Source organism: Muscardinus avellanarius (assembly GCF_963383645.1).
Source record: "Muscardinus avellanarius genome assembly, chromosome: 2".
Classification (NCBI taxonomy): domain Eukaryota; kingdom Metazoa; phylum Chordata; class Mammalia; order Rodentia; family Gliridae; genus Muscardinus; species Muscardinus avellanarius.
The window spans coordinates 69,766,639-69,793,073 of record NC_137787.1 but is presented as its reverse complement, the minus strand read 5'-3'; the positions used below and the strand labels follow the sequence as shown (position 1 = coordinate 69,793,073).

The window sequence follows — 26,435 nt, the reverse complement described above, 5'->3', positions numbered from 1 at the left end:
CTTTGAAAGTCTCACTAAGTTATGGAAAGCCTAAGTAGCTGAGGGTTGACCTCCAACATGTGACCCTTCTGTTTCAGCTCCCTATGTGCTGAGATTACAAGTGTGTGCCACCTCGCCTAGCTGTCTTGATTACTTACAATACCTAATACAATATAAATGATATGTAAGTAGTTGTTATTCACTAATATTAAAGGCATAATGACAAGAAAAAGTGACAGCTGGGTGTGGTGGTGCATGCTTGGCATCCCAGCATTCAGGAGGCTGAGACAGGAAGACTGCAGTTTGCGGACAGTCTCACCTACTACTTAGTGAGGCCCTTTGCAACTAAGCGAGACCCTGTTTCAAAATAAAGAGTAAAAACTAGGGCTGGGGTGTAGCTTGGAGGTCGAATGCCCCTGAGTTCCATCCCCAGTAATGCAAAAAAAAGAAGAAAAGATAAAGTCTATGTACATATGCATCTTTCTCAAATATATAAAAATATAGGTATGAGAATTATAATTCTAATATATAAGTATACTTATATATGTTAGAATTCATATATGCTAGAATTGGCACAAAGTATTACACATCACAGTGAGATTCAATGTGACACACTCACACATGTTCACATCACGTTTTTCTCTTCTCACCCCATCCCGATACCCCTTCTTACTTTGCCATGCATGTAGCAAGCCTGGTAGTGATACGTTCATATGTGAACAGAACATTATTTGGTCTCTTTCTTTCCTCAGGCCTTCTCTGTCATCTCTCTTCTTCCTTCCACCAATCCTCTTCACTGTTTTATTGGCCTCTCTCCTGGCTTTCATTAAGTCCTTTTCTTTTCTGTTTTCTCTCTAGTTTCCACATATGAGTGGTAAACATAGGACCCTTGACCTTTTGAGACTAACTGACCTCACTTAGCATAAAGTTCTCTAGTTCCATCTGTTGTTCTAAAAATGACATAATTTTGCTCTTTATGGCTGAATAAAACTCCCTTGTGTGCACATACAACATTTTCTTTTCCCATTCATCTTTCAATGGACAACTAGGTTAGTTCCATAACTTTGCTATTGGGAATTGTGCTGCCATAAAACGACTCCTCGGTATCTTTCCAGAAAAATTAAAGTTATAACACTATAGTAATACATGCAAACTCATGTTTATAGTAGCAAAATTCTCAAGTATTTTTGACCCTTGGAACAGATACTGGAACAGAAAGGCAATTGTAATTATGTGCTCTTGAGAAAGACAAAGAGACATGAAGGGAAAGTTGTTAAGTATGTTTATCTCTGGTGAGTAGAAGAGGGCACATTTTTCTCTCACTTCTGTAATATTTAAATTTTGAGAGTGAGCAGACTAGATTTTACTAAAAAATAAAGATCTTAAAGTTAATTTGTAGAAATTTGGGGAAGTCAATATTAAAGCATTGAAACAAATTTTAACTGCACAAACTGTTCGACTCAGCATCTACCCTCATACATGCACTGCATTTAAAAATAAATGCAAAGTATACCAAGAAATGAGGTAATGCATATCCATTGTACCATGATTTACAATTTCAAAATGATATAAATGCCCAGTAATTCACAGAAAATTAAAACATTTATGGAGTTATATATTATGATACCATTAGGAAAAAAATACCTTTAATATACTGACATCAAACTATATTTGGCATATTGTATATATAGAAAAAGTTACAAAATAGGAAAAACATTTTTAAAAGAAAAATTACTATATTATACAAGTACAAAAACACATGCACAATACACACACACACACACACACACACACACACACAAACACACATGTAATATATTTAATCAAGAAGAATGTAATTTGAGAACAGGGCAAGTGGAATTCATGGTAGAAACAGGTAACTTAAGCATTATATTCTTTTAGGGTAATTAAATTTTAAAATAACCATGTGTTTCCCTCTAGATCCACACCACTTTCTCACCCCTCCCAGAGTGTGTGAGTGCAACTGGTAGTGATACCTTCGTATATGGAGACAGCATGATTTGAATTGTTTCCTTCATCACACCACATGCTGCATGCATGTGGGTATATCAAATGATTCTCCTTATGATATATAATTATAATGAACCAATAAAAGTATATTAAAATAAAAATCCATGTGTTAATATTTTTCAAAGGTAAAGATTATAAAAATGTTGAGTGTTTAGCCAGGTATAGTGGCACATGCTTGTAATCCCCGTGCTTGGGAGGCTGAGACAGGAGGATCGCACAGGTTCAAAGCCAGCCTCAGCTACTTAGTGAGGCTCTCAGCAACTTAGTGAGACCTTGTTTCCAAATAAAATATAAAATAGGTCTGGGAGTATAGCCCAGAGGTAGAAAGCCTCTGGGTTCCACCCCCAGTACCACCAACAAAACAAAACAAAACAAAACAAAATAAAAATGTTAAGTGTTTAAACATTAGAAGTAATTACAAATTTATAGATAACTTATTTTATACCACTTTGGAAAGTAAGCTTTTTCTTTAACAGAATTAACTTTGATAAATCTGTAATTATATAGTAAAATATATTCCCTTTATTAGAGAAGCATTCTGAAAAAATATATATGCATTTATATAATCAATCCCACATATAAAATGCTGAGAATACAAATACATATTTATGTAACATGAAAATAAAACAGGTCAGATTTATCAGGTATACTTCTTCTAAATGAAAATGACTTTCTTACCAGGTTCATGAGCTAGAGCATGTTGGAGAACTTTTTCTGCTTTGTCATACCATTTCAATTTTAATAAGAGCTCAGCCAGGTCATAGCAAAGGTAATTCTGTTGTCCACTTTTCAGAGCAGCTTCATAATAAGTTATTGCCTAAACAAAATCCATTGTAGTTAGAAAAAAAGGTATGAGAATGGCACTCACACACAAGTATTTTATATGTTACAGACTTAAGGCATACCCATGATTGGAAATAACTTAGGAAGAGTTTTAGGCATGTCTCTGCATATCAGTCAAGTTTGCCATTTTTTTTTAGAGAAGTAAACATCACAGAAGGCAAAAACACTTCTTATGATAACCAGCTGGTCAAAAGTGCTTGGCCAAAATAAAAAATAAAAAGTATAATTTTTATTCTAGAGGTCAGTGAACCTTATTGAGTTTGCTAGCTGGTACACATGTATTTAACAACTACAGGCAAGAATATAGCAAATAAAGGAAAATCCATTATCCTTGCTAGGAAAAAAAATAACTCAAAGCACATAGCTTGACAAAATGGATTCAGCAGAAAGGACATTGACTGTGCTTTGTTGTATAATGAAAAAGATGTGAGAAAAGTAACTTTATGATTTGGCTGCAAGGATTTAGATATAGGAAGAAGCCTGAAATAAACTCTAGGGTCCCAGCAATTTTCACAAAATGAAGCAGTGAAGAATACGAAACTCTGAGAAAAACTTTAGCGCAAATCCCAGTTCATGCATACAAGTTTAGAATTTACAACCATCAAAGATGCAAATGGTGCTTGCTAAAGACTTTGCTAGAGGCAGGGCTTGATCAATTTGTTCCAACAGACATACTTCAATCTGTAAAGTACTTACCTTTGAGTAGTTGTGAGTTTTGACAAGTGCTTTCCCAATTTTGCTTGCCAATGTCCCATCTTTGGGGTTCTGATTTAATGCTTGCTCATATGCCACAATGGCTTCTTCAGGCTAAAATTGTCAGATCGGAAAAATAAGCACTAAAATCTAGCTTAGCTGGATCCATTAATTGGCATTAATTCCATAAATGAGCTCCATATTTGGTATACTTTATAAACCTTAGTAAATATATATTGAAGTCCAGAAACCTTAACAATTTCAACAATTTTACAGTAGATGTATTGGTATCATCTTACTTAAATTGTGTTCTTATCTACATATAGAACAACATGAACACTAAGAGACAGTTTCTTGACTTTTCCTTTTAGGCAATCATAACAGCCAGTAAGGCAGTCAGAGGATCGCTTCCTTTTGAAGAAAACATCACCTTATTCAGGAGCTCTCTTCATCCTTTATTTAAAGGAGATTTCTAGATACTTCTAGTATCATCTATATTTCAAACTATAATAGTTTGAAATTAATGGATCTCAATTTTTTTGGTGTGTGTGGTACTAGGGATGGAACCCAGGGGCTTTCTATCCTTGAGCTACACTCCCAGACCTATTTTATATGTTTTTATTTGGAAACAGGGTTTTACTAAGCTGCTGAGAGCCTCACTAAGTAGCTGAGGCTGGCTTCGAACCTGTGCGATCCTCCTGTCTCAGCCTCCCAAGTACTGGGATTACAAGCATGTGCCACCACGCCTGGCGTGGATCTCAATTTTTAAAAAAGTTTTTTTTTATTGCTATGGCTGTCTTCCTTTCATTGCAATGACTGGGTCATTGAGTATTCAATAAACATTATTAAAACAAATAAAAATTCTTCCTAATAGTCACAGTAATCACAAGGAATTTTTTTAAAAATCTAAGTTCAGTTGCATCTGAAATTTTACCTCTTGAATGTTCATGTATGCATCACCAAGGAGAAGAAAAGACCGAGGGTTGGGTATTCTTTCAGCAATTTCTCTGGAAATTAAACAAACTCTATTTAGTATACTGAATACAATAAAATAAAAGGTAAGCTAATTTTTCAACTAATGAGTAGCATTCAGTGTCTCTTCTACATACTTAACAATGTATTATAAACAACTCACCCCATATTCTCACCCAGATTTTTTTATACTACATCCATTATTTTTTTCTTTGAATTTTTACATTTTATGAAACACAGGCAAGAGTATAGAGTGAACACATCTCATTATCTAGAAATGGAAGTTTTGTTAACTTTAATTTTAAAATGCTATAGGAGTAAAGGTACAGAAAAATAGAAGGGGGACGAAAACTTCATTGTCTTTCTTTACATCTTTAGCTGTTATAATCACTGCATAAACTATGTACTGAAATGAGTTTCCTTCAGAAATATACAATCTTCTACTCAAATATTTTCTACATATTTTTACCTACAAAATGTAGTGGTAAAAATACCAAAGATGAAAACATCAAAGTTATTTGAAGAATGATGTAATATCAAATTTTTAAAGTACAATATCAGAGCTAACTAGCCCCCCCAAAATCTATGTAAAAGATAATTATTATCCCAATTTTACAAGTGATGTTGAGTTTAAGTCTATACCTGCATCAGACCTGTCTGAAATAAAAACCAATCCTTTTTAACTTTTATATTATAGTGTATCCAAATCAAATTAATAGTTTTTAAATACTTTTACTAGCTATTATTAGCATAATATTTTGGAAATACCTTAGAAAACATAACCTAGGAACTCTAGCTCATCCATCTAAACATGAGGCACTTATAGAGAATCCAAGCTGGGTGTGGTGGTGCACGCTTGTAATCCCAGTACTTGGGAGGTTGAGACAGGAGGATTGCAGTTTTGCTGCCAGCCTCAGCTACTTAGACCCTCTGCAACTCAGTGAGACCCTGCTTCAAAATAAAGAAAAACAACAACAACAACAACAAATAGGACTGGGGGTGTAGCTCAGAGGTAGAATGCCCCTGGGTTCCAGCCTAGTACCACAAAAAAATAAAAATAAAATAAATAAAGACTCCAAGTGGTCTTTTGATCTTAAATATTTATATAACATATAGATGAGCCAATGAGTGATTTCTTAACATTTTACTATACTTTGTGAGCTATAAACATTAATTTTGTCTTACATGGATTATGTTCTTGTATGTTTACCTTTGTGGGCAGAAGAGAAAAAGCAATGGTGTGTGTGTGTGTGTGTGTGTGTGTGTGTGTGTGTGATCTATCCAGTAACTGCTACGGGTATCACTGTGACTTTAGTTTCTGCTCTTTCACAGGAAAAATTTGTAATCCACACCTCATTTTGGTACATACTAACCTATAACTTTCATTTGCTATAACTACTCCACTGGGTCTTAAATATGCCTGTATATCTCTTAGATTGCTGTTACATTATACAATGCTCTTACGTTATCAGAGTACAGATAACTCTTATTTTCCCCCCCTCTCCAAACAGGAAGATTTAGGGTAGAAAGAATAAGAGATAGGGAGATCTGAGAAGCAAGCAAGCCCAACTTTGAGGTAATAATTGTGTTTTAGGGAGAGTGAACAACTTGGTCGGTTTGAGTGACTGGAGGTAGAAGGAAGCAAGACCTCATTAAGTCGAGATCTGTGTACTATATGTAAAGCAGCTGAAAGAAAGACAAAAAGTAAATTTTTGAATCAATTTTAGGAGGGAAACGTATTGCATCTATTTACCTGTAACAAGTGATATACAACATTTTCTCTTTTCTATGCTTTAGATAAATATGTGCCATTTTTTCTTTGGCCTCTATAAAATAAGGCTGTTCAGCTGTAACATTTCGAAGCATGCTTAGAGCCCGCTCAACATCTCCTTGTGTCAGAGCCAGGTCAGCGTTAGCAATAGTAACACGCAACTCTTCAGATGTCCCAGAAAATTCATGGATGGCATCTTGTAAAGCTTTTGCTGCCTCATGCTGTAAAGAGGAAATTAAAATATCATTTAAAATGTTCTAACAGTTTACACTAGAAAGGGGATTTTTCTAATACAGAATAATAATTGCTTGTACAGTTATAGGACATATAAGATTGATAAGATTTTCTAAAAAGTACAAAAATTTAAAACTCAACTCGGAGGTCAAAGTCAGATGAGGCCAAAAATATGTTAGCTGGATAAATATTTCACAACTAAGAAAACACTAGTTGCTACACAGGGTCACTACTACTATAATTTGATGAGCATTTACTGCATTATATTAGCTTATGAGCCCATATAATTTTCACATTAAATATCTAAGAGACTTACCATTGTTATTGTACCCTGTAGTATGACAACTAAGATCTGGAGTCAAAGGTTGATAAGCGAGGGAATCAGAAGCCAAACTCCTGCCACATTCACTGCTACCCTCTCGAGAGGATCTGACTCACAGTGACCCACTCCACACACTGGCTCCTCACTGGCTAGTGGGACATTTTATTCCTGCTACTACAACAATGTTTTTGTTATACTTTAGGTGAGTATTTTTACCTCATTTCTAAATGTGTACCTCAAAGAATCTAAAATGTCATTGAACTCAGCTACTTAGTGAGGCCTTCTGCAACTTAGCGAGATCTTGTTTCAAAATAAAGAATAAAAAATAGGACTGTTAGGACTGGGGGTGTAGCTCAGAGGTTCAATCCCCATTACTACAATAAATAAATATAAAATGTCATCTAAGATTCATTTCTACTTTAGAAGTTTAAACACTTTCATATTTCCTAAATGTTAGAATACATCTCAGATATCTATGTACTTATCTATATGTATGAATTATTATTGTTCATGTATCTGACTTTATAGTATTCCTTAGTCAAAGCTGTATTTATCAAGTATTTCTTCTGTTTTCTCAGTAGAATTTCAGGCTGGTGCTGTTAGTAGAACTTGTGTGTACATGGAAATGTACATGTGCACATATGTGTTCTAATACTTTTAGGAATGCATAGGACTTATATTATTAAATTTCACGGTAGCCAATATAAACACTTTAGATGTAAAGTCATCCAGGAGCAAATCAGGTTTAATTTTCATACACAGAAAAGTTGATAAAAACCTGAAGACAGTACCTTAGTATAATGTAATGAAAAATTTTCTAAACTTTACTACTTAAAGGAGTAATTTTAGCCTTTTCATTTTCTACTAATACATATACTTGAAAAACAAAGTTAAGATCTGAGCCACTGAATTAAAATTCAACTTACCTGTTCTCCATTTAAGTGGTGAACCTCCACCAGCTCGAGAAAGATTGACAAACGGTGGCTTGCATCGACTTCAGTTTTTCTGTGCTTTGATTTTGAGGAAGTTCCAATTCTCCTCATTCCTGGTAAGCTCATTGCCATATGAAGAGTTTTGATAGCTTCTGCTATTTCTCCCATTTTCTTTTGTGACTGAGCTTTTATCAAATGATACAGAGGATATTCTCTTACCTGAAACATATTTAGCAATAATTTTTAGAGTACGTACAATACCAATGCATACTTTATAATCCATCAAACATTAAAATAATAGTATAACTGAGGACAGTCCTACTGTAGTGGTACAAAAGGTCTGCTTCTGTCATTCATTATATTCAATTAGATTCACAAAAATTGCCTCTACCTTAGCATCTTATTGAATAACAAAGAGGTTGATTAGGTGTTTCTGCTAGAAAAGAAGAGAAAAAACAAACAATATTCATAAAACTGGCTAAGGCATTCTAAGAATTCACTTGAATTGTCAGGAAAGAAATTTCAGTATGTAGAATTTCTAGTACTAACATAGTTCTTAGATTTCTACAGTTTTTCCCTCCTCTTGTATTTTAATATTAAATATTTTAGGATTTTTTTTTATCAAATACTGGCTTTACCGGGCATGGTGGCGCATACTTGTAATCCCCGTGCTTGGGAGGCTGAGACAGGAGGATCACGCAGGTTCGAAGCCAGCCTCAGCTGGCTTAAGAGACCCTGTTTCCAAACAAAATATAAAATAGGTCTGAGAGTATAGCCCAGAGGTAAAAGGTCCCTGGGTTCCATCCCCAGTACCACCAAAAAAAAAGAAAACACAAAAAAAACCCCAAAAAACTAGCTTTACCATTTGATACTTCTAAACACGTAGTAAAGAAGCTTCCATCTTTGTCTATCAACAGTGTTTAGATAAAGCAAAATGACAAAAGGAGTCAAAGGTAAGGAGATAATTCAGAACAAGGTGATATGGCAGCCATCGAAGGATCAGGGAGCCAAAGCCCTACTGAGGCTCCAGTTTAACTACGGACCCCTCTGGTTCTGATGCACCACCAGTCTGGCCATCTACTGTCCTAACAAGCAGGTGATCTTTTCTGAAAATACTGCTTAGAAGTTGAGTCCTCTAGTTCCCATAAGGATTCTCCTACAATAGGACTTCCAACCCTGTGAAGCAAAGCAGAGGTTTGAGGGAGTCCTCCCTGACTCTAAGCTGGGAGGCACCTGAACCTAGGGATCTTTCTATGCTGAGGGAAATATCCAACATATCTTGGATAGATAGATAATGTGTCCATATCCTCAAACTATATGATAATTCAAAATGACTAGACATTTGATGATAAATCTGAAAAGAAGTTATTAAAAACCAAGGCCTAAGAAAGAAATGTCCAGGCTGGGGATGTAGCTTAGTAGTGGAGTACTTGCCTAGCAGGTACAAAGCCCAGGGTTCAATCCCCAGTACCACCAAAAGAAAAAGTAAAAAAAAAAAAAAAAAAAAAAAAAAAAGAAATATCAATAATATGGTTTAATGCCCTATGGCTTAAAAATTATTTCTACACATATTAATTACTGAATTTAACTCTCATTATAACAGTAAAGTATTATTTGATGAATTTTATAGGAAACTGAGGCACAAGTGAGAAATGAATGGAAAGACCAGACATTTTTGTTGCCCCAGATATTTTTGTTGCCAAGTACCTAAAGTTTTTAACTATATCAAAGGCACCTCTATTTTTCTCTCTTACTGATGGTGAGTCCTAAATTATTTCCATTAAATGTATTTATTAGCAAAATTATTATAGGCTTAAATGTAAAATAGATATATAAACATTCGCTAAGGTTCAAGGAAAGTGACTATGTTACTACTTACTTCAGTTTGGAATACTTACATTAAAGTTATAGCTCAGACAAAGTTCAAGAGACTGAGAACACAGTTTGAATTTTTCTTGAGACAGGTACACCTGAGCCATCAGGAGGTGCGCATCAGCGTAGGAGGGACTGCGCTCCAGGCAGTGCTGCAGGTTGTTGTACGCAGCTTCTATGTCACCTACAAGGGAAGCAACATACTGTTACACTTCAGATGATCAAGATGTAAAGACCTCAGAGAGAAGGGGAAAGTGTTTAGACTGACCATAGTTCTAGTGTCAAAAGTCCTCTGCTCAGAAGGCCATGTTTTATTTTCGTGTGTGTGTGTGTGTGTGTGTGTGTGGTGGTGGTGGTGATGGGGATTGAACCCAGGGGTGTTCTATCTCTGAACTACATCCGTATCCCTTTTTATTCGGAAACAGGGTCTCACTGTGCTACCACACACTGGCCTTGAACCTGGAATTCTCCTGTCTCATCGTGGCTTTGGTTTATGTTAGCTTCCTTCTAGTTCTCACACAGAGCAGACCTGTAGTCAGGCCAGCCCTTGATCATCATTAGCAGACCAGAGAAAAAATGACAGCAATCACCAAGTCTCAATGACAGGCCTATCCCTGGACCTTTACCCATTTTCCTTGCTAAAATAAGGCTTTATTTCCAATTCCATCGATATAACAAAATTTAAAACATTTATACAGGTAGAATTCTGTGCTGTCACTTATGTTGGCAAAGAAGATATAGATTAATTTTTACCTAGAAACTTTATTACTAAACATAAGTTAAAAAAGGCATAATACATTCCAGAGGTTCAGAAGTATCAATTATAGATTTGAAATTCCTTTCAATACCAACTGATATATGAAGTGTTTTAGAAAATATTTACTATTTAGCTAGGAGTCTTAATAGGGAAAGGAATGATAAAGATTAATGTAACAAATGGTGGCATAGATTTTGGGCTTGGAGATGGGGCAGAAAGAGGCTAAGCAGAGAATAACCAGCTAATGAGTACAGGTCCTAGAAGATTCTCATGATGCAATCCACATGGATCTACATTTAGCCTTCTCAGAAACTTGCTTTAATAGGTATAGGTAGGTCTGTTTCCCATTCAATCCTGCTAGGAGAATAGGGAAAGAAGAGATCCTCAATTATTTTCTGTCACACTATACTACTAAACCTGACCTGATGTCATGACAGAATAACTAAGGCTCAGTCAGGTTCCTAAATCCAAAAGGTTCAATCTACTGGTAAGAGAAATCCATCAAAATAGAAAACGTTTTTACTTAAAGACAGGAATGGCCAGGTGTGGTGGTACACACCTGTAATCCTAGTATTTGGGAGGTGAGTTAAGGGGATGGCAGGTTCAAAGCCAGACTCAGGACCTACCAAGGCTCTCAACAACTTAGCAAGACCCCGTTTCCAAGTAAAAAATAAAACAAGGCCTGTGATGTAGTTTGGAGGTAAAATGCCCTTGGGTTCAGCAGCATATACACGTACTTACACACAAAGTTGGCAGGATAAAACAATAATTTACTAAATCTAATGTCAAAGTTTAGCAATCAACCATCAAACATAGATTGATGACAAATTCTAATATTTAAAATTCTTCAGGCAAAAGGAAATGAGAAGGTTAAGCATAATAAATTTGACTGTATAAAATCTGTCAGAATGAAAAGAGTCATTTGTGTCAAACCCTAAAAAAAATTAAATAAAGCTAGAAGGTTATGAAAAGGGCCCTCATGCACTTATGTCTATATTAATCGTGAAGACATGCTCTACCCTATAACATGGACTAATACTAATGCAAGAGAATGTAACAAACTGCAGCTTGCTACATGAGTCACAAGGACAGCTAGCCAGGTGTTCAAGAATGCATGCCAGAATGTTTGCCTGATCAACTGATGTGAACTCCTGCCTCAAGCTCTGATAGCCAATGTTCTCTTTGTTTTAAAACAATTTTTGGCTGGGTGTGGTGGCGCACGCTTGTAATCCCTGTGCTTGGGAGGCGGAGACAGGAGGATCGCACTGGTTCGAAGCCAGCCATGCTGGCTTAAGAGACCCTGTTTCCAAATAAAAATATAAAAATAGGTCTGGGAGTGTAGCCCGGAGGTAGAAGGGCTTCCAGGAACCCCAGTACCACCAAAAATAAATAAATAAACAAACAAACAAACAAACAAATAAATAAATAAATACAATTTTTGTTTCCTTTTGTTTTAATCTCTGCAATATGCCTGGTCTACCAGGGCATGTATATCCTCCATGGTCATGCTTCTGTTTAGTCTCAAAAAGATTTTTTTGAGGAATCTCTGTATTATTATTTTGGTGACAAGTGAAAATTCTTTGAGAAAGGAGAGAGGTTTAAGAAGATAACTTGAAGTACAAGGTTGTTATTAAGGAAGGAAAATATACAAAGAATGAAATTAAGAGTGAAGAAAATGCGGACTGTGTGAATATTAGGGATAATTTCTTTTCAGGTGTGGGGAAGGATACAAGGGGTTAGCATCAGAAGCCCACAAAATATTTTTAAAAAAAAATTAGAAATAGGTCTTCACTGCTAGAGAAAACACTATATAAAGATCAACAACAACATCAACATAGCAATTACCTAAGAGTGGCCCAGTCACCCTTGAAGAAAAAAATTGAAGCCCTTTATGTCCTACAGAAAGTATTTGTCTGTCTTGAGTTTCTGGGAGAGAGCATCTAAATCGTGAAGTTTGCCTGGTAATAAGACTGTTACCTGTGTTGAGTCCTGATAATCTATGCTAACGGGGAGACTTATGGTCGGATCTATGAGTTTAAACTAAAAATATGGCTCAAAACGGAAGATGATTATGCCAGAAAGACCACCCAGATAACAAGATTGGTGCCTTCAGAAAGAGGATATCAATTAGAGGGGGCTGAAGACTGAGTTCAGTCATATGGCAAATGATTTAATATTTCATAAAATCCCAATAGAAGTTCTGGACTTCTAACCATGGTGAGCTGCCCTGGTTGGTAATACTCTTATGACTGTTCTACATCCAAGTGTCAGGAAGGTGATATATCTTGACTCCCCAGGAAAAAGACAGTGGAAGCTTTACATCTGGGTGTGCCAAGTCCTTGCCCCACGCATCTCTTCTTTTTGCTGTTTCAGGTTAGTATCCTGTAGCTGTAATGACAATGTAATCATGTCCAGTGATTTCCCAAGTTCCATGAATAATTCTAGTAAAGTGTTGAATTTGAGGAGGTTGTAGGAATAACCCAATTTTCACCAGCTATAATTATAGAGGTTCTGGGAATCCCCAAACTATAGCTGGGGTCTGAAATAAGGGTACTCTTATGAAGTACTGAGCCCTTGTCCAGCCAGTTATATCATAAGGTACTACAGCCAGGAGCTTAGCAAGAAACATTACTAGATACATAAGCACTATTTAAAATGACTTAAGGCTTTTTGTTCTCTCTCTCTTTTCTTCTTCTCTTCTTCCTTCTTTTTTCATTTCTTTCTTTTTGATACTGGAGGTTGAATCCAGGGGCATTCTACTTCTGAGCTTCACCCTTAGACCCTCTTTTTAAGAAATTGGAAACAAGGTCTAGCTAAGCTGATGAGGCTGTCCTCAAACTTGCAATCCTCATGCCGGGTGTGGTGGCGCACGCTTGTAATCCCCGCGCTTGGGAAGCGAAGACAGGAGGATGGTGCTGATTCGAAGCCAGCCATGCTGGCTTAGGAGACCCTGTTTCCAAATAAAAATGTAAAAATAGGTCTGGGAGTATAGAAGGTAGAAGGGCTTCCGGAGGTAGAAGGGCTTCCAGGAACCCCAGTACCACCACCAAGAAAAAAAAAAAAAAAAAAAAAAAAACAAAAAAACTTGCAATCCTCCTGTCTTAGCCTCCCAAGTACTGGGATTACTAGCATGTGACACCATGCCTGGCTAAAGCTAGTCTTCTTAAAATGGGGCCAATATACAAAACTTTCATTCCTAGAGACTTTGGCAATAAAATAAGAGCACCTAATAGATTAATAACAGGTTGGGGGTTTAGCTCAGTGGCAGAGCGCTTGCTTAGCATGCACAAAGCTCTCGGTTCGATCTCGGCCCAGTAAAAAACAATAGAAAAAGTATTAAAAAAAAAACCCACAAGATAATAGATTAATAAAAAAAAAAAACCCAAGTCTTGGTTTAATCATCAAGTAAGTAGGTCACTCCCATTCCAATTGGGAAAAAAGCAGAAGGGCCACGAGCTCAGTTATAGGACTCAGACGGCATCACTGAGTCAGTTCTTACTCCTAAAGGATTTTCGTTTTCCTATTTTACTTTTTCACTTTGAAACAGGGTCCCATTAGGTTGTTTAGACTGGCCTCAAACCTGCAATCCTCCTGGCTCTGACTTTGAAATACTGGGATTACAGGCATGTGCTACCACTAGAGAATTTTAAAGCTAAAATAAGCTTTTGAAATCATGTATTTTTTTAATTGTTAAAACTGAAATTCAAAAAACAATAAAGATAACTGCTCAAATTTTTCCATTTTTTTCTCCATAAGAAATAAATATTTATAAAAGTGCCTTCAAATTATTTTTAGTTCTGCTAAAAATACATATGTATTAACATATATATGTATATATAAACAGAAATATGTGTATATATACATATATGTAAAATATATGTATATATATTTGTGGTACTGGGGATTAAATCCAGGGGCATTCTATCTCAGAGCTACATCTACAGCCCTTTATTATTTTTTGTTTTGAAATAGGGTTTTACTAAGTTACTGACAGTCTTGCTAAGTTGCTGAGGTTGGCCTAGATCTTGGCATCATCTTGTCTCAGCCTCCCAAGTACTGGGACTGTAGTCATGCACCATCATACCTAGCTAAAATATATATTTTTTTAAGAAATTGCTTTGCATTTATCAATATGAAAAGATGCTTAGTCCTATAAAAGAACCAAAACTAAATAATCAACTATGAAAGAAAGCTTCACAAATTTAATTTATTTTAGGTAGTATTCTGCTGGCAAAAACACACATATGCAAGCAGGTGTACTTTTATGTGTAAACGTATGCATTTGTGTCCTAAAAAACTGTATACAAACAGGGTTAACTCTATCTAACCACTTTTAAGCTATACATAAGCTTTCACTAAATAAGCACTAATCAATACATTTCATAAGGGAGCCTGGCATGGTGGCACATGCTTGTAATCCCAGCAGTCGGGAGGCTGAAACAGGAGGATTGTGATAGCCTCAGCTACTTAGTGAGGCCCTTTGCAGCTCAGTGAGACCCTGTTTCAAAATAAAGAATAAAAAATAAAAAAATAGGGCTGGGGATGTTGCTTGGAGGTAGAATGCCCCTGGGTTCCATTTCCAGTGCCGCAAAAAAAAAAAAAAAAAAAAAAAAAGAATACATTTCACAAGGGTCCCAAGTCTGGCAAACATTATTTGGCTATACCAATAAATCAACAACTATGTATTTAAAGCTCTAAATTCTTACTACTCATCCCCAGTACCCTCTGATGGGCTTTTTCTTATTTTAAAGTGATACAACTACATCTCCCCAGCAATTCACTTGACACACAAAAATTTATAGTAATTTCTAAACAAACAAATAGAAAGTTTTGCATTTTTATTTTGGATTAAAATCACATATGTATTCATATGAAAAATGTCCATAGAAATGAAGTGTTTAGTCTGTGTCATCTGTTTTAATCCATATCGGAACACAAAGGCTATTTTAAGTTTTAATGGTACACTTTACCTGACAAGTATTTCACTTTTGCTATTAGGAAGACAGCTTGCAGAAGACCTGGTACAGTTCTTACTATAATCTCCAGGACTGAAGTGCAACGTCTGAGAAGCGGAGAAAGAGGCTGCCCAGGACTTGCAGGCTAAACAAATTATATGATAATCTTTTAAGTTTATAATAGTATTATCCCAGAAATAACATACACGTATTTTTAAATGGTTACAAAAACTATATTTTTTCTAAAATTTCTTTTCTTTTATTTATTTCATATTACCTTTTCCATGACTGGACAAATACTAAATTATTTCCCTGGTATTTATAAACAGACTGTGCAAAGAACGGCTTTTGTAAGGGAAAAATATAAAATTTTGTAAAATTACTAATTTGATAACACATGAAAGGAATATATCTGTTCAAAATTTCATCAAGTATATATATATTTTTCCTTTGAATATATATATATTCAATATATACATACATGTATATATACATATATACACACACATACATATATATGTATATATATATGAATATATATACACATATATATTCAAAGGAAAGATAAAGAGGTAGAATTCCTTGCTAGAACCAACAGTCGAGGCAATGACTGCTCAAATTCTACACCTGACCTGTGATTTACTTACTTCAATCAATTTCACTACCTGCTGGAGTACTATAAAAACAGTTCTTAAAGCATTTAGACTTTTTTCCCTAGTAGAAATCATAAGGTAGAACAGTAATGTATAGCATGCCAAATGTCTTATTCCTTCACATTCTCCGCTTTTGTGTCTCAAATGTTGGAAGACTTCGAAATTCCTTTTCCCTTTGTACTAAAAGTGAATATGAGCGGGCAGAGGATATAGCTCAGTAGTAAAGTGCATGCTTAGCATATGTGAAACCCTGGGTTCATCCCTAGTACCCTTACCCCCCCCAAAAAAATAGTAAATATGAAAACTTTAAAGCAATACTAGAACATAACTCCTTTCAACTTTTCTTGTCCCTACAGTGGCTATCTACCTAATCAACATTTATCCAACTGTCATCCAGTCACAACTTAGAAATATGATATTAGAATTAAAATATCAAATGTTCATTCTCAATGCTTTACCTTACTGATGCTGTTTCCTTTACATGGGGTATGATGCTCCCCATGCCCCTCAGCCTTCACCTGATATACATATTCTTAACTAGACTGCATCTTCTTACAAGAAAATCACTGCTGTAATGAGCCAGTGTTAGTGTCAAGAAACTGCCCCATCCATACCTCCCCACCCATGTTGACACAAAAGATGTATGTTCAAAAAAATGTTCATTTTATGACTACTGTTGCTTAAAATGCTCAGATTTAAATTTCTAAGCACTTATATTTACTCTACAGTAGTTTTCTATTTAGCTTCATTTCTTTTTATAATGCTTTGCATAGTAATAGATAACAAAGTAAATTCCTTAAACATATGTATTTTCGGCAGAACTTAAAATTGTGAAAGTATAAGCAGTGGTAAGGTTCTGATAATGTTCTTTTCCATCTGTTAATAAGTTTCTGTGTGCAATCATAAGAAACAATAGAAGTTTGCAGAAACTTCAGATAACATTCAATTGAAATTTAAAACAAAACTGTATCTATACAAAAAGGCCAGAGAAACAGGCCCAAAGTAGCAGCTTTCTGTATTTCCCTGTGAAAACAGCATAATAAATGCTAACGAGGTTATATCAAGCTGACAAACACACAGGGGGAAAATAGGATGCACAGTTGGAATGGAGACCCAGCTATTACTTAATACATTTTTGTTTTTGAGATGGAGTCTGGCTATTTTGTCAATATAGTCTATCATGTTAAAGATAACTTATTTGCATATATATGCATCCTTGAAAATAAGCCCCAGAATTACTTACCTGCATTGGACAGAAATTCAGATATTCTGTAATAATTTCTAACAAGAAATCAGGATTTAGCTTCTCAAAATACTGTATGCCAAGAGGTAAATCTTCCAAGTGTGAAAAATGAGTGTCCAGGACATCATTTAACAAATTTATAACTTCTTCTTGTCGCTTATTTTTCTTCATAGCAAGAATTGCATATAAATAGGTTAATTCCTAGAAAATGTTATTTTCGAAATTATTCCTTTCAGTTACATAGCTATTTATTTCTACTAAGATTCCAAAAAATATATGAAGTATTATCTGTAAATGATTATTTATTGAAACTTAAAATTAGCTTACAACTGATTTTTGGAATTATGGATAATGTTAAAAGTATAGTTTTACAAAGGGGTAAATTAATGAATATAATTATATATTGAAATTAGTGTATGGTAGTTTTTGGGTCATTACTATATAAAAGTATTGACTTAAAATTGCATATTTTATAAACAGTAGCTGGGATCTATCATCTTACAAAATACCATACCGCAGATTTCCCAATGGATTGCTGAATTTCACTAAAGAATTCTAGCTGCTGATCTGCATCCTGTAATTGCCCTTCTATTAACTGACATCGGATAAATCCTAAAACCAAACAGGACAAAAATAGTCAAAGCTCACACCAGTTAAGTCATGTATATTATAATAAAACTACATTAATAAAACAGTACTTTCCCCACCATAATAGTTTTAAAGAAGAAAAATTAAACAGAATGAAAGAAGAAAAACAATGAAAATAAAATAGGTTATGTTGGATATATATATATATATATATATATATATATATATATATATGATCATTTACTACATAATTCATAACTTAGAGGAACTACTTCATAAATATCTATTCTCTCAAGTTATTTATGAAAGCATAATTTTATTCTTAAAGATTTCTGACTTTTTCTCTTGTGGATAGTGCAGAACAGCTTCATTTTAGAGACCATGGAATGTATATCTTCTTTTTTAATGGTAACTACATAAAGCAATTTTTGGTTGCATCTATAGTCACAGAGCATTCGCAGAAATACCCATCATACCCACTAGTGCGGAGATGTTCGTCTCCTCAAGTGTCATGGCAGTCTTATACCACTTCAGTGCCTCTTTAACTTTTCCTTGTAGAATCATTTGGTATCCAAGTTCTGTGGCAAATTCTGTTTGTTGAGGAGCTAAACTAAAAGCTCTTTCTAGTAATGTTTGAATTTTTTGAAGTATGGGTTGATTGCGTCCACACTAAAAAAAAAAAAAAAATTAAGTTAGACCAGAAGTCAAACACTTCTACTCAAAGTAAAGAATTTCACACACACACACACACACACATACACACCTCATACTTCATAGGAATAAAGAAAATAAGAAAATTATTTAGTAATCTTCCCTATTAACTATCATGTAAGTTATGTAAGATATGTCTTGATGTAAGACAGTAAGACAGTAAGACAGATCAAGAAAAAGTTTATGACCTATAAAAATTTATATACTCCAAGGACTGGGATCTAGCTCAGTGGCATAGTACTTGGTTAGCATACACAAGTTCCTGACTGGGGACATGAACAACTTAAATAATCTTAATGAAAAAAAAAAATATATATATATTTGTAGTGCTGGGGATGGAACCCAGGGGCACTCTACCTCCGAGCTACACCCCAAGCCCTATATTTTACTCTTTATTTTGAAACAGAGACTGACTAAGTTGCGGAGAGCCTAAATAGCTGAGGCTTTCTGAGAACCCGCGATCTTCCTCCCAAGTACTGGGATTACAAGCATGTACTACAATGCCCAGCTAAAAATAATTGTTTTAAAAGAATACTTTCAATGATGTATGCACATACGTAGTAGAACTCTTTCAAACTATCTCATGAGTATTTTACAAATTAGGCTAGAAAATTATTATTTTAAAGATATTTGTTTTTTAAACAAAAAACTAGAGATAGAATTTATTTTCTCACTAAATACAAGCAATGCTATTTAAAAGCTCATGCCTTAGAATGTTCTTGAAAACTAAAAAATAATTTAAGAAATTGTAATGTTTTACAGTAAGTACATAGCTTGTAAAGACAAGAACTTTTAAGAGTAAAAATTTATTTAAATGTCTCAATACAGCCGGGCACGGTGGCACATACTTATATAATCCCAGCATTCAGGAGGCTGAGACAGGAGGATAATGGTTCGCAGACAGCCTCAGCTACATAGTGAGGCCCTCCGCAACTTAGTGAGACCCTGTTTCAAAATAAAGAATAAAAAATAGGGCAGGGGGTGTAGCTTGGAGGTCGAATGCCCCTGGGTTCCATCCCTAGACCCCCACCCTCAAAAATGTCTCAATACATGTAAATAATAGTTAAGCTTAATTTACAAAATGAATCATAGTAATGTGTCCAGAAATAAAGCAAACACAAAAGGTAAATATTATCCTCAATTCAACTTTTTGTAATGGCAGGGTATTTTTCTGCCTCTAAATTTCACACAGTTCGAAAATCTTTTTAAATAAAATAATTGAATATTTTATAATTTAGCAATTAATATCCTTATTTTTTTCTTTCAACTTTAAGTTCACTAGTTATTTGTATACTTACATGTATTTTTTTCTTTACTTTATGCTAGTTTATGTAACTTTTCAATTTTCTCATTCCTTACATTGGTTTTGAGATTCTGCTATATCTTCCTATGATAACCTTTCTTTTATTGAATACTTATAATACAAGTATTTTTTTTTTTGCCCTTTTGATCTGGCCTTTATTCAAAATAAGTTGTCCAAATCTTTTGACTTTATGGAATTAGACATTCTATGCAGCAGGCTTCTTTTCCTCTGTGGTAGGTTTCTTTTCCGCTGGCTTCTTTTCAGCTGCTGGTTTCTTGGCAGCTGCAGACTTCTTCCCCAAAGGCTTTTTCGGCTTGACACCAGCAGCCTTCGAACCCTGCTTCTTTGCCACTGGCTCTTGCCCGCAGCACCCTTCTCACCTGGTTTGGCTGCTAGTGCTGCTGCTTTGGCCGCTGCCTTATCCACCTGGAGCTTGTGATCCTTGGCCTGGCGAAGATTGGTGTTTCGGAGCATGGTCTTTGCATATGGATTTAGCTTCAACATGACTCTCAGGTTTTTCAGTGGACTCTTCTTCAGGACTCTGCGATGAATCTTCTTGCGTGGTACTCGGAGAGCATGCTGGATCTCTGGGCTTTTCAAGATCCTGCTGAGGTCTGTATTCAACATCTTATGCATGGGAAGATTGTAGTTGCTCTTAAGGGAAGCAGCTTCACGCCAAGTGCCATACAGCTCATCTAACTTCCGGAAAGCACTTTCAGTCCAGATGCAGAAACGCCCAACATGCCCGCCAGGAGCAAGTTTCAAAATGTTCAGCTTGCTTACATTAAGTAGAGTAATTCCAGGGATGTTCCTGAAGGCCTTGATGATACCATTGTCTTCACTATAGATGATACAGGGCCCCCTCCACTGTATACGGCGACGGTTTCTCATCTTGCCCTTGCAGGTTCTCATTCTCTGAGAGGCATAGACCTTTTTGATATCATTCCAGGCCTTAAGTTTCTTAAAAAGCAAGACAGCCTCCTTGGTCTTTTTGTAACTTTCAACTTTATCTTCGACCACCAAAGGAAGTTCAGGAACTTCTTCAATTCGATGACCTTTAGACATGACCAGTGCTGGTAAGGCTGAGGCAGCCAAGGCAGAGCAGATGGCATATCGCTTTTAGGTTGTGTTCACTTTATGGTGCCAATGACGCCAGGTTTTGGTTGATGCAAGCATGCGGCCTCCTCAACACATGTTTCCAAAGGCACCTTGGCCTGAACAGTGGGTCTCACCACCTCGAACTCTGAGAATTCGAGCCACAGCTCTGCCTGTACCCCAAGACTCAGCACTGGTCTGATGACCTGCTAGTTCACTCACAGCATAGGGCTGCCTGTTGTTTTTCCTCAAGTTGGTGTGAACAAAGTTTACAATATCTGGCTGAATAGGAGCTTTGAACACAGTGGGAAAATTGACATTTTTGCCAGATGACTCCCCCTTTTCGGAGTATACCAATATCAGGGGTCGAGCACACGCCATGGCACAGAGCGGAGATGGCTGCGCTCCTCTCACCCCGAGGCTTCACAGGAAAAGTACAAGTATTTCTTATAATAAGAAAAGATAAACAATCATTTCCTTGACTAAAATAATGAATTGTCCACTATGATACTGCGTGTGTGTGTGTGTGTGTGTATGTGCACATACTACTGGGGACTGAACCCAGGAGTACTCTCCCTCTGAGCTATACCCCCAACCTTATTTTACTGTTTTATTTTGAAACAAGGTTTCACTAAGTTGCTGAGAGCCTAAGTTTGGTGTCAAACCTACAATCTTTCAGTCTCTGCCTCCCAAGTACTGGAACTATAGGCATGTGCCACCAGGCCTGGCATCACCTTTTTTTTTTTTTTTTTTTTTTTTTCAGTACTGGGGATGGAACCCAGGAGCATTCTACCTCCAAGCTACACCCCGGCCCTATTTTTTATTCTTTATTATGAAACAGTTCTCAAGGGGCCTCACTAAGTAGCTGAGGCTGTGCTCAAACCAGATCCTCCTGTCTCAGCCTCCCAAATCTTGGGATTACAAGCTTGCACTACGGTGCCTGACTTCACTTAACTCTTTAAAAACAGTTTTATAAAGCAAAAGAACAATCCTAGTCATAAGTCTTTTGTGATTAAAACAGACCACTTTCTATTTCCTTTGCTAGGAAAGTGTTTCATATGTAGCAAGTGCCCCTTACTCCATGAAGTTTCCCTGAAGGCTTCTTTGAGTTAGAAACCATTCCTTTTCTGGATCACCTTTCTTAGGAAATATACCATATATCTGACCATTTCCACCAGAGGCAAATGTTCCTCATTGCCTGCCTCAGACTTTGCGATTTATTCCACATAAGGTACTACAGGCAACAGAGCTCTGGTATAAAGCAGGCCCTCTTACAGTTCTGCTGAAGGCTATAGTCATCTTATAAAAAAGCTGGGCATTCTGTGGTTCCATGGCATCCAGTGAATTTCCTAGGTTCTCCAGCTTGGCATTAGCCTAAAAGAGAAGTAAAAGTAATCCAAATTTATTTAAAAACACACCTAGAAAAACAACATAATACACGAACATGTATACTAGTAAAATAGTAATGCTGATATCTTAAGAGATCCTGGCTTGTACACATTCTTCTTCCAGTAGAATCCTATAGATTTTTAAACATATTAAAATGCATTTTAAGACCTTCAATAACTATCTACATATAAGAATATATATAAGGAATTCTTGAGACCTAGAATGTTTCTTTAATATCTGTTATTAAAAGAAATCTCTGGATGGATAGACACCCCAGATATTTAACTGCACATGACAAGCTTTCTCTCCATCATGACACAAATGAGATATGAATGAGGACATATTTATGAACATTATTTGAGATCAGTCCTTAAATTACCTATATAAATTAGTTTATATTTAAAAGTGTTTTCTAGAAAAAATTAAGGTATTTACTATATACATAAATGTGTTATATATGAATATATACTTATATTTTACGGTGCTGAAAAAAGAACTCAGGGTCTATGTATGCTAAACAAACACACTACCACTGAGCTACATTCCTGGCCCCTAGTAATTTTAATACTAAAAAAAGATTCTTCTAATGTTTAATTAAGTATTTATGAAAAATGTTCACATTAACCAAGTCACTCACATAAAACATAATGAAAATTATTCAAAACTATTTGTTTCAGATCAGTTTTGGTGCTCCATTATCAGTATAAAGCTAATGTTTTCACTACTACAAACAGACACACTATTTTTTCTATAAGGTACAATGAGATTTCATCTTAAACCAATTTAACTTACACAAAGAATGAGATTGTAAAAATATTACAAATTACACTTTGTACATACACTCTCTCATCTATACCATCACTGGCTATGTTAAAAAGACCAACGTACTATAATCAATGATTTAACAAATTTTCAAGGAAAATATTTACCATATAATACTTTTTGCTTTACAAGATAATGCCACACAGTATTTTGCTTTACTAGAAGCTAATCACTTTGTGAAAGTATATTTCTAGTAATCAACTAAAAACTACTGATAAGCATACTAAAAGAACTTGAAGGCTCTACTGCAGTGTACAACTACACATGAGTATGTATGTATGATGAAACTTAAATCCTGCAATACAACTTACCTTCTCTATGTCCCCCTCTCTACACAAATAGTACAGAGCCAGCATCCTTAGTGCTTCCACATTTTGGTTATCTTGAAGCAGCAATCTGCAGGAAGATTATTTGTTAATGTTGAAAGAAATGTACACATTTTCTTTTCTTTTGTGGCTTGAGAAGTTGGTTTGCTGGTCTGAGTATTCCACTGTTCAAATGAGTGGTTTTAATTAGTAGAATGACATATGCATTATTGAAACTTAAAGGGTCTCTGGAATTTAATTTTTAATATGCTTCTAGAAGATGGATAGATTATGCCTGTCTCGTGAAATACTGTGGCAATCCTAACTAAATCATGAGGTAATCATGTGTAACAGTATATTAAAATTTTAATATGCCTTGACCGGGCTGACTTTTGGGGGAGTACTAGGGATTGAACTCAGTAGTATTCTATCTCTGAGCTACACCCCGCCTCCCCAGCCCTTTTTATTTAGGAACAGAATCTTGCTAAGTTGCTGAGGGTCTAAGTTAGTGAGGTCGGCCTTGAACCTTCTATCCTCCTGTCTCAGTAGGTTCAAGGTCAGTGTGCAATAACTTAGTGAGATACTGTTTCCAAGTAAAAAATAAAAAGGGCTTGGAGTGTAGTTCAGAGGTAGAGAGACCCTGGGTTCAACCCCCAGAACCACATATACACAAAAATAGATTCCTGCTGGGTGTTGTGGAGTATGCTTGTAATCCCAGCATTATGGAGGCGGAGACCAGAGGACAGTGGATCTTGGACAGTCTCAGCTACTTAGTGAGGCCTTTCACAATTCAGTGAGACCCCGTTTCAAAACTAAAAAGACTAAAAAATAGGGCTGGAGGTATAGCTCGGAGGTATAATGCCCCTGGGTTCCAATCCCAGTACTGCAAAATAATAAATAAATAAATAATAAGATTCCTATATTAGAAAATAAACTAGAAATTATTATGAAAAATATTCCATTATTATGAAAATTATTATGAAATTATTATGAAAATATTTTGGGGGGAACTAACGCCCCCCCCAAAAAAATAAGTATAAGCTTAGCAAGAAATGTGGGAAAGCTACAAAAATTCCTACAAAACTTCACTTGGCTATTTTTACAAGGAGCTAAACAAAAGGGCTTCTCATCATGATGTGGTACCTTGAATTATTGGTTTCAGCTTTTCATCCTTTCCTGAATTCGTGCCTTTTCTTGGGTAACTAAATAGTTCCTCCTACAAAGCTGGTATGTACTTTATTACATCTTGGCTAAGGTTTTGGGCATTTTTCTTTCCTTTTTTGGGAGGGTATTTTTCGTCTTTCAAGATTATCAATACTATTATAAGATTCCTCAGAAACAGAAAGTGATTAAGAACCATCCCAGGGCTGGGAAAGTTTCCCAGGAAAAAGTCTCTGAGGTTTCTCCCTGGTACAGGGGCCCCTTCAACTCCAGGAGTCTCCAGATGACTTTGTGATTTCAATCCCCATGGAGAAGCCCCAGGCCATTTGCAAGTCCCTCCTGCAGGGGTGTGAGTTCACATTGGGATCATGGATATCTAGGTCCACAGAGCTGTTATAGTCCCTTTCATTGGAGACATTTTGATGTTAAATAATCCTCAGCTCCCCTTTCACAGGGGCTACTTAGTTGTATCCAGAGCAAATCTTTAGGGCAAGCATGCAGCAGCAACATGTTCTTGTAATACAGGTCACAGTGAGCCAGTACCCTCTGCACATGTACTCCATCACCAGGTAGATGTAATTGGCAGTATCTATCTGGAACACCTGGACCACCTTTTGGAGCTCAGCTTTAACCTGTGATTCTTCTGCCTGGGCCTCCCAAAACTGGGATTACAAGTGTGTGCCACCAAGCCCAACTCAACGCTTCTTTTAATTATGGCAACAACTTGAAAAATGGTCTTCCAGCTGTTGCTTTTGCTCCCTTACCAAGAGCCTGTGCTCAACACAGCAGAGTGATTCTTTAAAATATCATTCAGGTCATGGTACTCCTCTGCTGAACATATGTCACAAGAAAACCCCAAATTCTTACAATGGCCAACAAAACCTTCCCTGTTGACCTGGCACCAGTTAGTTCCCTCTTACCTGTCTCTGACCTCAACACTCACCCTGTTACTCCTGCCCATTCCTCAAACACAGGACACATGCTCCTGCCTCAGCATCTCTGCACTCGCTTTTCTTTCTTTCTGCAAAGTCTTCCCCCCACATCTGCAGGGCTTGCTCCCATGCCTTCTCTAGGTCTTTGCTCAAATGACACTCTTTCAGGGAGGTCTTCCCTGATCACCTGACAGAGTCCGCCAAGACTCTCATCTCACATTCCTGTCTTTTCTTCTTTTTTTAATCACTTAAAACTAACTAACTACATAATATACATTGTGATTTTTCTACTTAGTACATGATATTACTCTCAGTTCAATATAAGCTTCATAAACGCAGATACATTTTTTTTGTTGTTTTCCTTAAAAAGTGTCATTTTTAGAAGAGCTACTTGGATATTTATATAAATCAACAATTCAGTTTTAAAAGCAATACAATTTTAAAGCATTTCTCCAATTCTATGTTTGGTAAAATCAATTCTATTTGCTTTGAAAAAATTAAATTCTATGACGATATTTTAAAAGTTTTCTGACAATAAAACACACACATAGATTTTCTTTCCCCTTGTGTTTATAATCAGATTCCAAGAGTCTCATAAGATCTATTTTTACTTAACCTTTGTGCTGTCTCAACCGTCTGGTCCCAATCCTGCAAGGCTAGTTGTAATTTCATTTTCTTTACAAAAGCAGGAAGAAAGCTTGGAAAGTTCACAATGATCTGGTTGACAGTCTCCAAGGCACCTGAATAATTCTGGCGCATCTCCAGGCACTGTGCCTGATGGGAAAAGAAAAAGGAACATCAAAAATATGATCAAGGTTCTTGCGACCCAGAGTAGGCAGAATAATAGGGTTTACTATCTTCTGATTTCCCTG

The 26,435-nt window shown here is 36.0% G+C and overlaps 1 protein-coding gene and 1 pseudogene across 2 annotated transcripts in view; both read right to left on the bottom strand.

The window, feature by feature from the left end:
- Positions 1-26,435, bottom strand: part of TTC21B (tetratricopeptide repeat domain 21B) — a gene marked incomplete at both ends in the record, with an annotated part of 67,185 nt that overhangs the window by 28,510 nt on the left and 12,240 nt on the right. Inside the window, 13 exons of the mRNA XM_080690101.1 lie at positions 2,689-2,827; positions 3,550-3,660; positions 4,481-4,553; positions 6,272-6,510; positions 7,772-7,996; positions 9,676-9,833; positions 15,377-15,506; positions 17,258-17,458; positions 17,772-17,869; positions 18,322-18,514; positions 22,230-22,328; positions 23,477-23,561; positions 26,180-26,337. Coding sequence (XP_080546227.1) covers positions 2,689-2,827; positions 3,550-3,660; positions 4,481-4,553; positions 6,272-6,510; positions 7,772-7,996; positions 9,676-9,833; positions 15,377-15,506; positions 17,258-17,458; positions 17,772-17,869; positions 18,322-18,514; positions 22,230-22,328; positions 23,477-23,561; positions 26,180-26,337 — 1,909 coding nt within the window. The remainder of the gene's footprint in view (positions 1-2,688; positions 2,828-3,549; positions 3,661-4,480; positions 4,554-6,271; positions 6,511-7,771; positions 7,997-9,675; positions 9,834-15,376; positions 15,507-17,257; positions 17,459-17,771; positions 17,870-18,321; positions 18,515-22,229; positions 22,329-23,476; positions 23,562-26,179; positions 26,338-26,435) is intronic.
- LOC308259234 (large ribosomal subunit protein uL4-like) lies at positions 20,065-21,344 on the bottom strand (annotated as a pseudogene). Its single transcript has one exon. The product of its transcript is annotated as a large ribosomal subunit protein uL4-like (transcript).